General features: G+C 36.4%; 1 protein-coding gene across 1 annotated transcript; it reads left to right on the top strand.

Moving 5' to 3' along the window:
• The first annotated feature begins 6,240 nt into the window (after positions 1 to 6,240).
• On the top strand, positions 6,241 to 17,353 carry LOC110095443 (HIPL1 protein). Its single transcript, XM_028693840.1, has 7 exons — positions 6,241 to 6,334; positions 6,430 to 6,587; positions 6,831 to 7,598; positions 8,277 to 8,493; positions 8,645 to 8,826; positions 16,350 to 16,591; positions 16,851 to 17,353. The coding sequence occupies exons 1-7, from the start codon at positions 6,241 to 6,243 to the stop codon at positions 17,242 to 17,244; spliced, it is 2,055 nt and encodes a 684-aa protein (XP_028549673.1). The 3' UTR covers positions 17,245 to 17,353.
• The last annotated feature ends 954 nt before the right edge of the window (positions 17,354 to 18,307 follow it).

Genomic DNA, 18,307 nt, shown 5'->3' with positions numbered 1-18,307 from the left:
CTCACTATCGTCCTCTAACCTTCGTCGTAGAACTACAATCCTCCGGTCAATGTTGCCCAACTCCATCCCTCTAACCATCGTCATCCAATAGTGGTCTTCTGACCTCCGTCGGTTAACTACAAGCCTCTGACCGTCGTCACCCAACCACAATCCACCAAGCATGGTCGTCCAATTATGGTCCTCCGATCTCTATTGTCTTATTGCAATCTTTTGACCTTCGTTGTCTGACAACGAACCTCTAACATCTATCTCTCAACTATGGTTCTTCAACCACCATCACTCATGATACTGATCTTTCGACCGATGTTGCATGAATTGAGTCCTTCAACCCATCGATGTCAATTGACTTTGCCACCTACCATTGCTAATAATATCAACACATGCTATTGTTCATAAGATTGATGTATGTCATCGACACCAACTCTGATTTTGGACATCAATAGCAGGATATATGTCAGTCTTCTTGGTCATTGGCGCCCTCACCTCCTCAAAAGACTACAACCTAAAAAATATGCAAACCATATATTAAAGATATATAGCTCCCATGCCATAGGGCTTTTCCAACTTCCACCATGCATTACATTCAATGCATTGTATGTTTATTGCATTACCTCGACACTTTCCATCAATACCTTCCCATGAAGAATAACATGTAAATACTAATATAATCATTTTAACTAGACCATATTCCATGACTTTTTTTCTTTTCTAAGTTTTTCATATAAACATTTTAGTGTCACTTGCAACTGTTTTCTTATCTGTGTATATGACGAATCTTTGTACAACTCTCACTCTAGCTTTGCAAATGTTATAGAGCTCAATAATATATATCATAATTTTTTTATTTTTACTCCAACTTAAAAAGTTCTACAATATCATAATTCACATGTTTCTCCTATAATTAAATTTTATAATATGCAAAGCAAAAAATAAAAATAAAAAACTACAACTTTTGAAAATTATGAAAAACTAACTATAATAGAAGAAGAAGATTTTTCATTTCCTGCAAAAAAAAAAAAGTTATATTTATGATTGAGCACATAGAAAATTTTAATAGTATTTTTACTGACTATAATTATATATTGTGTGCTAAAATTAGTGATGAATATATGTCATTATTGTTATTAAAATATATGAATTAAACATATTGTCAAAGACTATTATATAGTACAAATAAGGTTAACATTAATCATGTTTTTAATGATTTGATGAATAATATTGAATATCGAATGAGGGATAAGTTGAATACAATCATACAAAATCAGCACCAACGATATCTGAAATAAGGGCAAATAATATAAATTATGAAAACTAATCAAACAAGATAAATGTCACACAAATTAAAAAGAAGACTCATTATGGAGACATTTTGTGAAGGTCGAATGTGTCTATTATAACTAAAAAGAACAATAAAAGAAAAATTCTTTGAAAAATAATAGAATATAGAAGGCTAAATTTTGATGATGAAGGGAATACAAGTTAAAAATCCAATTTAAAATATTTATTAAATAAAGGGATAATCAAATTTTATAATAGACTAGGTATATCATAATAAAATGAGGTGGCAAAATGAACAAATAGTACCTTCAAATCAAGCTTGGCATTTTAGGCAGAAGTCTTGTCATATGCCACTTATATTATCAGTAGAATCATTATAGTAGCACTATATGAAAAATCTCTAAATAATGTATGGTTTAAAAAAGCTCATATCTAATTGATATATTATTAGAAAATTCATCCAATCAAGCATGCATCTCGATATAAATATATAACTAAAAAATGTTTTGAGATTTACTTTGGGATCATACAAAATCTTATAAAAAAATATAATTTGATGAGAAGAATTGAAAATATAAAAAATGCTTTGATTCGAATCATTTTAGACCTAAAGCTATCACTCAAACGTATAATGGGAAACCTCACAATGCCCTTTAAGAAACCAAATTATCTTTGAATTTGATCTTCTTATACTAAAAAAGAGCATCATCATAAAAATAAGAACTCAATGAGTCTAAGATTGCTTAGTTTTGATATGTTTAAGATGTTAAAATGTCAAAAACATATTGTATAATTCAGAGAATGATCAGTACTAATTGTTTGATGGAGTGTTTATGAATTTTAGAAAATTAAAATCAAAATATCTCTTAAAAAATCTGTAAATAAGAACTCATTATAGGACACCTAAATTAAGAGAGAGCATGCAAAAATGAAGAAATCCTAGTACCATCATTTGATTGCTTTTATCTCAAGATCATCATCTTCATCATATCACAATTATTAAACCATTGTTGTCAAACCGTTGTCATTTGTCAACTGTCATCTGATTAATGCCGACTTTTCCCAGCTGACATTAACATCTATAGTAATCCAACCATCTTGCCCATTGTTACCTGAAGCCAACAATCTTTCTATGACGATTTCCTTATCAACTTTTTATCAACACAGTCGTCCATCACCTCTCCTTATTTTTACGTTATTTTTTTCACTATACTCAATGAAGGTCAAGTTAGTAATCCATAGTTTATAATCGCCTTTCTCTAATTAGGAGGAAAATTGGACTTTTATAATCTTCATCTATATATTGAATTATATCAATTGGATCAAGCCCCTCTTATTTTCTCTTCGTAGATTTTTCAAGTAAAAATTTGTTGCATCTCTTATGAGATTTTTTAATCTATATGCTTGATAGATTTTTATGCAATGTTAGTATATAAAAAATACTATAAAACATAACATTAATTATAATTGCTTGCATATATTTGAGTGTTTTACATATTTCCATGTCAAGGACTTAGAATTATATTATATATCTACAAAAGCTATCTTCATGAATTTTATTTATTGAAGTGATTAAGGCATTTTGTTTATGAAAACCTAAGTTAGAGAAGATCGTACTCTAAGTCAAATTAAGTTCAAGCCCAATAAATACTTGTTCATTAAGTAAAAAAATGTTTGAAGGATTTTCATAAAGAATTTGTTCAGTATGTTTTTAACTTAATCTCGTTAATTATGAAATATTAAGATTAAGGCATAAAAGCTCATTCCATTTGTCAGGACTTATGTAGGATATTAGCTCTTTTAGTGCTAATTATGTATGATAATTATCTTAATTTAGTGATGGCTTCTTCTCTAATCACTCCTTAATCTTTCATTCACATGGGATTGGTAGAATTACAACGTGCTAGATAATTTATGGCAGTAGAGTAAGTGTTTGATATTTTAACTTTAGACAAAGATCCAATACTCATAGGTAAACATTATAAGAGACCATAGTATTTTACGTGTGCCGTAGCTCAGTTGCAATAATCCATTATATACTATGAAATACACAAATCCTCCCTTTCTTACAATTGAAGAAATTGGATTATTTGTCATCGATAATAATTGTCTGATTCTCTTTGTAGGGATTATAGAAATAAAGTGTGCAAAAAAAAAAAAGTTAAAGTCGAACAACATTTTATAAGTTAATGGCAAAATGACAATTGTTAAATGATGGAAGTTGGACGATGTTGTCATCGATTATTGATGGTAATCGTCAATGGTGATTGTCAGAAATTGCAATCGAGTTCTTTAATTCTCTCAACTCTTGAACCCCGCTTCATGTAGAGATTGAGATCCTATTTATAGTATTTTGAGTGAGACATTTTGATAAATTTGGCCAGAATAAAAAACACTCCATTATATGGGCCATATCGATCCCCTTCATTGTTGATATTTTATCATATTTTTGATTGCCTTGATGATGTCAGAATCGAATGATCTTGGACTCGTTAAATTTACTTCGACGAGTTGCTCAATTTGGCTATAAGCATGCAATATATAGAGACTATTTGGACCCTCAATTAATGTTTAGAAGTTTTCAAATATGTTTCATGTACTGAAGTGGAGCTCATTTGGAGTTAGATCGAATCATTTGTACTGTCAATGGATTCATCTCGTCGAGACATTCCGTTCAATTTTAAATTTTCTGAAAGTAGAGTTCTTATGGTCATAAATTTAATTTTGAACGCTTTCAATTCAAATATTATTTCGAGATTTGTATCGATCAACCAGAATTTTCAGTGATGTATCAAGAATAATTGCTTGAATAATTGCTTTTAATGATTGGAACTAATCCATGTATGAATTGATATGCTTTGACAAGAACATGCATGCATGTCTTTTTACCATCAAAATTTAGGGGATGGTTACCAAATATTATATTCTTGTGAAGGATGCAATTTGTAGTAAACACCAAAATTTAGAATAATATAATTATGTTCATAATCTTGGATATGTCACATTTATTAGGTTGGCTTCATAAAAGTCATTCAATTTTGAGGCACATTGACTCAAATACTTTAGAAAAACATGCCATACATGACTAATAGTACAACATTAGTTTATAATTCTCTAAAATATTATATTCATTCATGTATTATATTTATAGGGGAATATTTTATTCAATAAAATAAATTTTCCCCCTCAACTAATGAAAATATAGCGTTAGCTATAACGTAGGCTTCTTTCGGGACGACTTTCTTATTATTTTTTAAAATAATTTTTTCGTATAAAAAATTTTAATTTAACAAAAAAATTATTTTAGAAAGCAATAAGAATGCCGTCTCAAACAAAGCCTCAGACTGAAATGTTTTTACATTATAAACTCTTATTTGTATAATTTTATGAAATTATATTTACTTGAAAAAAATAAAGAAAAAAATTATCTTAAACGTGGTTGACTTTTTTTAAGATCAAAGTCAAATTAAAATAAAAATATTTATCTAACTCAAATTGAGCATAGAAGACACCAAAATACAGCTTGATTTAAAAGATTGGATCTTTCACAACTCTATTTGTCTCCATCTGAAAATATTCTATTTGAACCAATAGCTTTATTTCTGATATTTTAAGAGCAAGTGCACTAAACTGAATTCCCCAATGATTTGACTTTTGATTTTTTTTGGGGAAAGACTTTAGATAAATGCCGAATAAATGTTCTAAAGTCAGATCTATTATTATTGAATTCAAAGTTCTCAAGACTTCATAAAAAAAGGATTTTGGTTTCAGACTGATTTGTGCTTTGTAGCTATTGGGATCCAACTTTTAGATAAAATACTCATTGGTTTTGTCTGCGAAGAAATAAAGAGCCATTCAGACTACAGAATGAAAGCCATATTCCAATTTCCATCGCTACCTTGTCCAAAATTTGATCTTTCTTCTTCCACCTACCACTGTTTCAGAGCAAATTGCCTGCTTTCTTCTCTACATTCATACTTATAAACTCAGACTCTCTCTCTCTCTCTCTCTCTCTCTCTCTCTCTCTCTCTCTCTCTCTCCCCCACATAACAAACCTCAATTTTTTAATGCATATGTGTTTAGGAGTATAATATTTCTCTCAATCATATATACTTTTAGACATTATCACATTTCTCCATTTTATCTTAACACCTAAATCTAGTTTCAAGTTCTCATTTTTCTCTCATTTTGTTCTCCTTTTATTAATCCACTTAGATGTACAGCACCCACAAAAACATTGTCTGACTTCAAGTTCATTCTTTTTTATATAAGCATAGTCAAAGTTGATAAACCTGTTGCTTTCTTCTTCCTCCTCGTCTTGCTTGTATCATTAAGCCCACTTCATTCCTTTCATGGGGATGATAGCTCAGATGATGGGATCTCTTCTGCACAAAAGTCTCTTCTCCTTCTTGTTCCATTTGTTTCTTCTACACAGCTCTTCTTCCTTCCCTTTGTGTACAAATTCCAGTGGGTTTCTTCTGATCTTTTAATATTGCTGTTTTTGTTATTGTGTTAAGGTTTCTAATTTTGTTTGTGGTTTCTTGTGTGTTTTGTTTGAATAGGGGCACCCATAAGACTAAATACGCCGTTGGCCTTCTGCTCTTATAATGGAAGTAGCTGCTGCAATGCCACTGAGGATGCTGAGTTGCAGAAGCAATTCAGTTCTATGAACATTTCAGATTCAGCTTGTGGTTCCATTGTTAAGTTGATTCTCTGCACGAAATGTGATCCCTATTCATCAGACCTCTTCACGGTTGAAACAAAAGCTCTGTTCTCCTTTTATTAATCCACTTTGATGTACAGCACCCACAAAAACATTTTCTGACTTCAATTTCATTCTTTTTTATATAAATAATATAAGCATAGTCAAAGTTGATAAACCTGTTGCTTTCTTCTTCCTCCTCGTCTTGCTTGTATCATTAAGCCCGCTTCATTCCTTTCATGGGGATGATAGCTCAGATGATGGGATCTCTTCTGCACAAAAGTCTCTTCTCCTTCTTCTTCCTTCTGTTTCTTCTACACAGCTCTTCTTCCTTCCCTTTGTGTACAAATTCCAGTGGGTTTCTTCTGATCTTTTAATATTGCTGTTTTTGTTATTGTGTTAAGGTTTCTAATTTTGTTTGTGGTTTCTTGTGTGTTTGGTTTGAATAGGGGCACCCATAAGATTAAATACGCCGTTGGCCTTCTGCTCTTATAATGGAAGTAGCTGCTGCAATGCCACTGAGGATGCTGAGTTGCAGAAGCAATTCAGTTCTATGAACATTTCAGATTCAGCTTGTGGTTCCGTTGTTAAGTTGATCCTCTGCACGGTAAAGAACATATTTTGACTAATTTGGAGTTGGAAATCCTTTTTGTTTACAGTAAAATTTGTTTGTTATCTCTCATTGATTCTTAGTTTGCAAGAGGTGAAACAAATTGCTTCAAGAAGAGATTCTGACGCATTTTTTGCATTATGAGTTCAACATTACTGATCAAAACAGAATGATATTTATTTAAAAATATATGAACTTTGTAAGAAAATGGTTTTGTACTAAAAAATGACATTTACGCAGAAATGTGATCCCTATTCATCAGACCTCTTCACGGTTGAAACAAAAGCTCGCAAGGTTCCTATTTTGTGTAGCAATGAAAAGTCCAACGAAGCTTCAATGGACTTCTGCTGCAAGGTTTGGAATACTTGCAAAAATGAAAAAATTCAGAACTCTCTCTTTTCAGCAGCAGCTTCAGCTTCAGAGCCAATTTCTTCTTCCAAACTTACAGATCATTGGAAATCTTCAACTGAATTCTGCAAGGCATTGGGAGGGTCAGCTGATACTGAATCAATCTGTTTCAATGGCACATCTGTTTCATTTAAAAATACAGTTGATCTGAATCCTCCACAAGGTATCTGTGTTGAGAAGATAGGAAATGGATCATACTTGAGCATGGAGCCTCATCCAGATGGATCAAACCGGGTTTTCCTGTCGGACCAAGCAGGTTTGATTTGGCTTGCAAGTGTTCCAACTCAAGATTCAGGAGGAACTTTGGATTTGAATGAGTCAAATATTTTCCTTGATTTGACTGATACGGTTCACGCTGATACTGAATTTGGAGTAATGGGTCTTGCATTTCATCCAAATTTTACTAAAAATGGACGTTTCTTTGTTTCATTTAATTGTGATAAAGTACAAGTAGCAAGCTGTTCTGGAAGGTGCTCTTGTAACTCTGAAGTGGGTTGTGATCCTTCTAAGCTTGATTTGGTTGATGGTGATCAACTTTGCAGATATCAAAGTGTTGTTTCAGAGTTTACCGCTAACAGCTCCTCATCAACACCTTCAGAGGTGCACATTCAACTCCCATGTCTTAACTTTTAAAATATATTCCAGAAACTGAGTAGTTCACCAAATGTTATGCTGTTAGTTAGGAGTGTCAATATTTAACATGACCCGAAAATCCGACACAAATACGACCCGAAAATTCCGGGTTAGGGTCAACCCAGATCCGAAATGGGTCGGGTTCAAGTTCAACAAAACGACCCATTTCAAAAATCAGGTTGGGTTTGAGTTGACCCAGAAATCTAAAATTGATCCGTTTTTTACCCGAAAACTTGTATTGACCCTGAAACCTGAGATTGCCCTGTTTCCGACCCATTTTTTACTCAAAAATTGGAGATTAACTCGTTTTTTTACCCGAAAACAGTAATTTTTGGTCGGCCCCGGATCATTCGGGTCGTGTAGGGTTGACCCGAACCCGAAGTAGTCAGGTTCGGTTCCGAAAAACCGATCCGTTTACAAAAAAGTGTCGGATTAGGGTTGACCGAATAGTGTCGGGTCAGTTCCGGGTTCGACCCGAACCCAACCCATAACCCGAAATATACACCCCTACTATCAGCTATTGTATTTCGATGACATTTTATCATACAAACTGAGCAGTTCACCAAATGTTATGCTGTCACCTACTGTATTTTCTGACATTTTATCATACATTCATACCAACGACATTTTCCCCTCTGTTATTAGGCAACATCTGCTATTCCCTCTGAAGTGAGAAGGATTTTCACCATGGGGCTTCCATATACAGGTCATCATGCAGGTCAAATTCTTTTTGGACCTGAAGATGGGTATTTATATTTTATGATGGGAGATGGTGGAAATAAAGGAGACCCCTTCAATTTTGCCCAGAATAAGAAATCTGTGCTGGGCAAAATTATGCGGCTTGATGTGAATAAAATACCAAGTGAGTTTTAATGAAAACTGATACCTAAAACTTTCTTCAATAAGTATTATTTCAGATTGCACAGATGCTTTCAATAACAAGCAACATTGCCTATTACTTTCTTTTGTTCTCCATCATCTGAAAGGTTTTTATTTTATCAATTTCTTTCAAGGTTCAAGTGAGATAAATGATCTCGGTCTCTGGGGAAACTACTCAATTCCAAAAGACAACCCATCTAGTACTGATGATAGTGAATTGCTACCAGAGATTTGGGCTTTGGGTCTAAGAAATCCATGGCGCTGCAGCTTTGATTCCAAAAGGCCATCTTATTTCTTCTGTGGAGATGTTGGCGAGGTATTCTACAACGAAAAATTTTATTTATCTTCTTGTTGCTTAAGGATTTGTTCAACTTGGTAGCTTATTACTTGAATTCCATTCAAATGAAACAAATCACTTCTTTTATGACCTCTTATAGTGTTCTATCCTTCATAATGAGTAATATCAACATTATTTTGGCTTTATGATGCTCTCTTTCCATTCATTCCTACAAGAGATTTTAGCTCTATTTCCTGCCATTTTTTGTAACTCACTTAAAAGTTTCATATAGTATAATTGATCTCATTAAAGTTTTGCAGAATTTCTACTTATGCTTGAAATCTTCATTTCATTGATGAAATTGATTTTATACCTGATAGGAAATACTTGTGTTTGCAAGTAACCCTAAGGGTAATACTTGAGTTCACAAGCAAACCTATCACCAATTGGTGAAAAGACAGCGAGAATAATGCGAAATCTGGGTGAAAACAGCCCCAAAACAATATATTGAGGTAGGAAAATCAAAGCCAAATAATAAGGAAAACAAGATACAAGAGATCCTCAATTCGAGAGGAGGATCGTCTCTCCCAAATCTCTAGACAAGAGAATCTAGAGCCCAAGTCGCCAAGATACCCTAATTGAGAACAAATCAAAACATATCCCTCCCTAAACATTTCATGTTCTTTAATACAAAAAATTTCATAATCTAATTTTCCTCCGAAGCCCTAGCCACCCCCTCCTTTTCAATTTGAATTCAAGTGGACAAGTGTGGCCCTCAATATGGGTGGGCAAGACCAAGGGAGGCGGACAGTTTCCGGCTCCTGTAATAGATCTCGGCCGGCTGGGCCGGTTCAGGATGAACCGGCCTAACAATACCTTAATCTACTTTCTTTGTTTACTTGTAAAGATCAAGCAACTCATCTCAAAATTCACTTCTATAAAGTTTTGAGCCTTCTTTTGCTTCCACTATATGTGAGTATTCTTCTTGAACAAAGCATCCAACAGCTACTGCTATAAGTAATCTCTTTTGATAACTAATATTGTAGGATACATATGAAGAAATCAACTTGATTTCAAAAGGAGGAAACTATGGATGGAGACTTTATGAAGGCCCTCATATTTTCCACCCATCATGGACTCCTGGAGGAAACACCTCCCTCAACTCTATAAATCAAATATTTCCTGTCATGGGCTACAATCATTCTTCAGTAAATAACAAAGAGGGATCAGCTTCAATTACTGCATACTGTTCTGCGAAAGTAGTGGCAGCATTGGATTTACACTTGGGTAATATAGCTAAGTCAAGAGCTGTATTGGGCGGTTTGGTGTAAACTATGCTGAAGGGTGTCTTTCCCGTAGTCCTGTTAGTCATGGAGTTATAAGCAAATTCTGCTTTACTCAAAACCTCTTCCCAACGTCGCGGATGATCTTGGACCAAGCATCGGAGCATATTGCCCAGTGTCCGATTGACAACTTCAGTCTGACCATCGGATTGAGGGTGATACGCCGAGCTAAGACGTATTTCTGTGCCAAGCCTTTTCCACATTTCTCTCCAAAAATGACTTATAAATTTAACGTCACGATCCGACGTCAAACTGCGTGGAACTCCATGTAGGCGAACTACCTCCTCAAAGAAAATATTAGCAACGACGAGTGCGTTGGAAGTCTTTTTACAAGAGAGAAAATGAGCCATTTTTGAAAATCTGTCTACCACAACCATAATAGAATCATTACCTTTCCTTGTTCTCGGTAAACCCAAAACAAAATCCAGACTAAGATCTTCCCAAATCGAGTCCGGAACGGGTAATGGTGTGTAAAGGCCTGTATTTTGTGCCGTTCCTTTGTAGACTTGACAAACCGGGCAGCTCTCGATTAATCGAACTACATCACGACGAAGTCGCGGCCAAAAGAATCGGGATTGTAATTGCCGCAGTGTGTTGTCCCTGCCTGCGTGAGCTGCCATCGCGCCACTATGAGCTTCCCGAATGAGATATGGCCTCCAAGACGAAACTGGAATGCATAAAAGATTTTTCTTGAACAGATATCCATGCCGAATGGAGTAGTCGTCGACGGGGCCTTGGTCTTTGCATTGACTCCAAACTGTGCCAAAATCTGGGTCGGTGCTATATAGATCCTTAAGACATTCCAATCCCGTAATTGCTGTCTGTAGAGTGACTAACAGGTTCCGTTTTCTGCTCAATGCATCAGCCACCTTATTTTCAGTTCCCGGCTTGTGTTTAATGGTAAATGAAAACTTTTGCAAGAACATTAGCCATCTCGCGTGCATACGGTTAATTGACTTTTGGCTATTAATGAATTGTAGCGCTTTGTTATCACTACAGAGAATAAATTCCTGGTGAAGTAAATACTGCTCCCACTGTTTCAAGGACCGTATAATCGCGTAAAGTTCTTGTTCATATGCAGCCCATTTTTGCCTGGAGTCACATAATTTCTCGCTGAAGAAGGCTATCGGTTTCCCTTCTTGTGATAATACGGCTCCGACACCGATCGCCGAAGCATCGGTGTCCACAGTAAATAACTTACCAAAGTCTGGTAAGGCGAGGACGGGAGCTGAACTGAGAAGATTTTTGATGGCAATAAAGCTCTCTTGCTGCTCATCTCCCCACTTGAATACCTTAGCTTTCAAGCATTCAGTTATGGGAGCCATAACAAGGCTAAAATTTCTGATAAACTTGCGATAAAAGTTAGCTAGGCCATGGAAGCTGCGCACTTCAAAGAAGGATTGTGGAGTAGGCCATTCGGTGATCGCCTTTACCTTTGTAACATCCATTTGTATACCTTCGGCTGATATCACGAACCCGAGAAAATGCACTGTTGAAACACCCCATTCACATTTGGGAGTGTTTATAATGAGCTTTTGATCCTGTAGTGTCCCGAATAAGATGGCTAGATGCTCCAAATGTTGTTGCCAGTTGTTGCTGTAAACTAAAATATCGTCAAAGTAGACGATACAAAACTTGCCCAAAAACGGTTTCAACACCTCATTCATCATTCGTAAGAAGGTAGAGGGGGCATTACACAAGCCAAATGGCATCACTTTCCACTCAAACAATCCCTGTGGAGTTCTAAAAGCCGTCTTCCATTCATCTCCGGGACGAATACGGATTTGATGGTATCCGCTGCGTAGATCTATCTTGGAAAAAATGGAAGCCCCGGACAAGTGATCAAGTAATTCATCCACACGAGGAACAGGGAAACGATATTTAATTGTTATTTTATTGATGGCCCTACTGTCGATGCACATGCGCCAACTGCCGTCCTTTTTTGGAACCAGTAGTGCGGGAACCGCGCAAGGGCTCACACTAGCTTGAATCAGTTGTTTATCTAACAGTTTATCCACCAGTTCTTGTAAAATCTGCTGTTCCTTAGGATTGATGCGGTAATGTGGTAAATTTGGTAGACTAGACCCCGGCACCAAATCAATTCGGTGTTGAATAGTACGTAGTGGTGGGAGCTCAGACGGCAAATCTTCTGGCGCTATACTGGAGTACCGTTGCAATAATTTTTCGATCTCTTCTGGGCATTGACGAACCTCATGAGGAAGTGACTTCTCTGTAATCAGCAAGGCATAAATCGGGGCAGGATCTTTCCAGCATTGTACTAAGGCGGGTCCAGACACAATGTGAAGTGCGGTTTGGCTTGAAGTTGCAGTGTGACTGTCGAATTGGTTGGGTAACAACCTCAATTTTCTTCCTTTATACTCTAGGACGTATACATTAGCGCGACAGTCATACATAGCCCCCGCATCGAATTGCCACGGCCTTCCTAAAATAAGGTGGCAGACGTCCATTTCGACGACGTCACAAACCACCTCGCAAACATAGTTTCTCCCTATTGAGAAAGTCAGCCTGCAAGAATCAGTCACCGCTATTTCAACTCCTCTCTTGACCCAACTTATTTTGTAAGGGTTGGCTCTCTTGGTTGTTTTCAGCTGCAAACTTTGTACTACTGATCTGGATACGACATTCTCTGTGCATCCGCTATCGACAAGGAGGTCGCACACTTTTCCCAGGATGGTACATCTAGTTCGAAAAAGTGCGTGTCTCTGGGATTTCAAGTTACTCCGAGGAGCTAGTAGTAGCCTCTCGAGCATTGTAATCACTGGTTCACCATCATCAGCATAGACATCCTCAGTCCCTTCCTCGCAATCGGATTCAACCTCAGCAGATCGGTCTTCATCTCCTGGCTCCGCAAAGTGTGCTTGTTGTCGTTGGGGGCATTCGTTGGATTTATGACCTGGCTGAAAACAACGGAAACACTTGATAGTGGACGGTTTAGCATAAGGATTATCCTTACCTGGATTTCTTGGTTTTAACTGTGTCTTGTGTTCCGGTACTTCATTCGGTGAAGATGTGGCATTGTTAGTTGTAGCAGGTGACTGAGCAGATTGTCCCAGGGGAAGCGATCCTTTGTTGTGACTAGACCCTTGTTCTTGCCAATACTTACGGCTGTGAGTTGTTCTAGATTGTCGGCTGTGTTGTAGCTCCGCCTTCATAGCAAAGTTCACGGCCTGGGCTAGTGACCAAACAGAATTCAGCTCTAATTTATCCTGGATGCTCTCCTTAAGACCGCCGATGTAGCGTGCCACTAGCTGATTTGCCGACTCATTTAAGTTGTTTCTGGCACTTAATCTGTTGAACTCCTCTGTATATTCACTGACGGATCGGGATCCTTGAACACAGTGTTGATAGCGGATGTAGAGGATCTGTTCAAAATCTGTAGGCAAGAATTGGGTACGTAATAACTGCTTCATACGATTCCAATTGCGAACCGGGCCTTTCCCTTCACGTTGTCGCTGTTGCAACGTCTGTGCCCACCAAGCGCTAGCTCCCCCTTTCAATCTACAAGCGACATATTTCACTTGTTTGCTGGATTCAATTTCCATGTAAACAAAGAAGTTCTCGACGGCTTTTTCCCAATCAAGATAGTCTTCGATGTGTAAATGTCCATCAAAAAAAGGGATGTCTAATTTCACCTTGAATTCGTTTTGACGGTGAGTAGCCATCGGTCGGATATGCCTCCAGTTCGCGGGATAATAGGTATTGTCAACTTCTTCTTCCCCTGAATCCGCAGCCGCAGCCGCTGCGTCTCTGTAGGATTGTATTTCATCCTCTGAATCAGAGATTTCTTGTAACAGTGGTTGATGTCGCCAATGCCTGGCTGCAATCGTTCCTCGTCTCCCGCCGGGTCTTAGTGGTGCCGTTTGTGGTAGTTCTTCACGCGGATTCCGCTGATGGTGTGGTCTCGCCTTGATGAGATTGAACTCGCGGCGCATTTCGATCGTCAGTCGCTGCACTTCGGCGGCGAGCTCGTCGATTCGACGAATGACGTTCTCCTGGTTTGCCCACAGTGAATCGAGACTCCGCGATTCTTCGGATACAGGTGCCTTGCCGCGATCCGCCATCTCCACGTTCGCTCTCCGTAGCTCTGATACCAAACTATGATGCCGCCCCGGATTCTCGTCGAGCCTGGAGAAAGGTTTTCGCAAGCAATGGAATAGCTAAACGGAGCTGTATGCTCCCTGGGTTTGTCTATTGATAAAGTTTTGTAAAAAGATAGATGAATACATTTTCCTATACCCTTTCTCTTATATGTAATATCTTTTGCTAAAAGAAAATGCTATAAAAGAGATTGCAGAAAACAAAACAAACTATTGCAGCAGATAACTAAAAAGGTAAATGGGGTAGTGGAAGGCGTATCTGGTTGTTAGGCCGGTATGCCGATCCGCGGGTACATCATGAGATGGGCTGCATCACGAACCTCCGAAAAAGCGACCCGTTTACAAAAAAAGGGCTGAATTCGGGTTGACCCGAATAGTGCCGGGTTAGTTCCGGGTTCGACCCAAACCCAACCCATAACCCAAAATTGACACCCCTACTATCAGCTACTGTATTTCGATGACATTTTATCATACAAACTGAGTAGTTCACCAAATGTTATGCTGTCAACTTCTGTATTTCGCTGACATTTTAACATACAAATGATTTTTTTTCCCTCTGTTGTTAGGCAACATCTGCTATTCCCTCTGAAGTGAGAAGGATTTTCACCATGGGGCTTCCATATACAGGTCATCATGCAGGTCAAATTCTTTTTGGACCTGAAGATGGGTATTTATATTTTATGATGGGAGATGGTGGAAATAAAGGGGACCCCTTCAATTTTGCCCAGAATAAGAAATCTGTGCTGGGCAAAATTATGCGGCTTGATGTGAATAAAATACCAAGTGAGTTTTAATGAAAACTGATACCTAAAACTTTCTTCAATAAGTATTATTTCAGATTGCATAGATGCTTTCTACTTTATTTTGTTCTCGATCATCTGAAAGGTTTTTATTTGATCAATTTCTTTCAAGGTTCAAGTGAGATAAATGATCTCGGTCTCTGGGGAAACTACTCAATTCCAAAAGACAACCCTTCTATTACTGATGACAGTGAATTGCTACCAGAGATTTGGGCTTTGGGTCTAAGAAATCCATGGCGCTGCAGCTTTGATTCCAAAAGGCCATCTTATTTCTTCTGTGGAGATGTTGGCGAGGTATTCTACAATGAAAAATTTTATTTATCATCTTGTTGCTTAAGAATTTGTTCAACTTGGTAGCTTATTACTTGAACTCCACTCAAATGAAACAAATCACTTCTTTTATGACCTCTTATAGTGTTTTATCCTTCATAATGAGTAATATCAACATTATTTTGGCTTTATGATGCTCTCTCTCCATTCATTCCTACAAGAGATTTTAGGTCTATTTCCTGCCATTTTTTGTAAATCACTTAAAAGTTTCATATAGTATAATTGATCTCATTAAAGTTTTGCATAATTTCTACTTATGCTTGAAATCTTCATTTCATTGATGAAATTGATTTGATACCTGATAGGAAATACTTGTGTTCGCAAGTAACCTTAAGGGTAATACTTGAGTTCGCAAGCAAACCTATCACCAATTGGTGAAAAGGCAGTGAGAATAATGCGAAATCTGGGTGAAAACAGTCCCAAAACAGTATATTGTGATAGGAAAATCAAAGCAAAATAATAAGGAAAACAAGATACAAGAGATCCTCAATTCGAGAGGAGGATCGTCTCTCCCAAATCTCTAGACAAGAGAGTCTATAGCCCAAGTCGCCAAGATACCCTAATTGAGAACAAATCAAAACATATCCCTCCCTAAACATCTCATGCTCTTTAATACAAAAACTTTCATAATCTAATTTTCCTCCGAAGCCCTAGCCACCCCCTCCTTTTCAATTTGAATTCAAGTGGACTAGTGTGGCCCTCAATATGGGCGGGCAAGACCAAAGGAGGCGGACAGTTTCCGCCTTCTGTAATATATCTGGGCCGGCTGGGCCGGTTCAGGGTGAACCGGCCTAACAATACCTTAATCTACTTTCTTTGTTTACTTGTAAAGATCAAGCAACTCATCTCAAAATTCACTTCTATAGAGTTTTGAGCCTTCTTTTGCTTCCACTATATGTGAGTATTCTTCATGAACAAAGCATCCTACAGCTACTGCTACAAGTAATCTCTTTTGATAACTAATATTGTAGGATACATATGAAGAAATCAACTTGATTTCAAAAGGAGGAAACTATGGATGGAGACTTTATGAAGGCCCTCATCTCTTCCACCCATCATGGACTCCTGGAGGAAACACCTCCCTCAACTCTATAAATCAAATATTTCCTGTCATGGGCTACAATCATTCTTCAGTAAATAACAAAGAGGGATCAGCTTCAATTACTGGAGGCTATGTCTATAGGTCCAACACTGATCCTTGTTTGAATGGAAGGTAAATGACTCCTCTATCTATTTCTAGTAGAATTACAAAATCTGTTACATAATTTCTATTCATTTTAGCTTTAGGCTTTGTTTGGGATAGCTTTCTTCCTGCTTCTTAAAGCGGCTTTCAAGAAGTAATTACCATTTTATCAGTCAGTTATCAATTTGCACAACTGAAACTGCAAATCATATGCTGAGAAGTCTTAGATTGAAAACTTTAATTCATCATTAGCCTTCTTTTCATGAATCAAAATGTTCTACTTGGCCAGGTTTGTTTATGCAGACCTCTATGGAGAAGCAATGTGGGCAGGTATTGAGAACCCAAAACTCAGTGGAATCTACAACAGCACCAAGTTGCCATTTTCCTGTGCCAAAGACACTCCAATTGCTTGTGAAACTATTGAAGGTAGTTCCCTCCCATCAATGGGCATTGTGTACTCATTTGCTGAAGACAACGACGGCGAAATCTATATCTTGGCCAGCAAAGGTGTCTTCAGGCTTGTCCGGCCGAGCCGGTGCAACTACAGTTGTGCTTCAGAAAGCCATACAGATACTGCAAGTCCACCACGAGGCACATCCTCCTCAACAGCTAAATTTACAAGTATCCACTTGAAGCTGATGCTTTTTCTCAGTAGCTTCATCATTTTGTTCAATGCCTTATAAAGTTTGTATGATTTTGTTATTTGAAAGTTGAAACGCCAAATCTTTGTAGATTGTAATAGTTTAAAGGTTTTTTTTTTTTTTTTTTTCATTCACTGATTCTGAGCTTGAGAATTTAGGTGTAATTCATGTCCAAACTTAACTCAAATGGGCTAACACAATTCTATGATTAGACTCAATAAAAATTTACTGAAGTAATTAGTTCTATTATCATCCATGAATTATTTTTGATGATTATTTGATAAATTTTATGTTTTTTGTCGACAATCTAATACAACCATCCACTTTTCTCATCGAATGGGCTAACCCAATTCTATGATTAGACTCAATAAAAATTTACTGAAGTAATTAGTTCTATTATCATCCATGAATTATTTTTGATGATTATTTGATAAATTTTATGTTTTTTTAGTTCAAAATTTTAAAAATGTTTGAACTAAAAAACTATTTTAAGAAGTAGTAAGAAAGGCTTCTCGAATGATAAATTATTCAAATTACTTAATCACAACTAAATGATAAAATCTATAAATTATGATTTTAATTTTTGACTTGAAAATTATTAGATTTTAATTTTATTTTATTTTATCAAATTCAATATAGCACCAAAAGTTTTCAATAATTATACCATATATTATCTAAATTATTTTCATTTATTCCCAACTTCCCATAAAATATCCAAAATAAGGAAAGTAAGACATTTTTTCTATCAAATGCCTAAAATATTTGGAACAACTTTTTTTTATTATTTTTATGTTAAAAAATATTATTCAATAAAAATTAAATTTGTTTGAAGAACAATTTTTTTCTATTTCAAGATTTATTTTTAAAAGCTATTATTAAAAAAACAATTTTTTTAATCATTATAATGCTTAAGTTGAATTGACTTTAGGTTGGATCAAGATTGATTAAAATAGTTCTTAAGTCAATTTTAAGGAGCAAATAAACTTTTTAGATATTTGAAGAACCACAATTTTACAATATTTCAATTAATCACATAATTCGTAATATCTCAATCGCATAATAACGGAGATGCAACTCATTTTGATTCAGTAAATTTTGAATGAAA

Source organism: Dendrobium catenatum, unplaced genomic scaffold (genome assembly GCF_001605985.2).
Source record: "Dendrobium catenatum unplaced genomic scaffold, ASM160598v2 fragScaff_scaffold_370, whole genome shotgun sequence".
In the NCBI taxonomy this organism is placed as follows: domain Eukaryota; kingdom Viridiplantae; phylum Streptophyta; class Magnoliopsida; order Asparagales; family Orchidaceae; genus Dendrobium; species Dendrobium catenatum.
The sequence above is the reverse complement of the archived record's forward strand: the minus strand, read 5'-3'. Positions and strand labels throughout refer to the sequence as shown.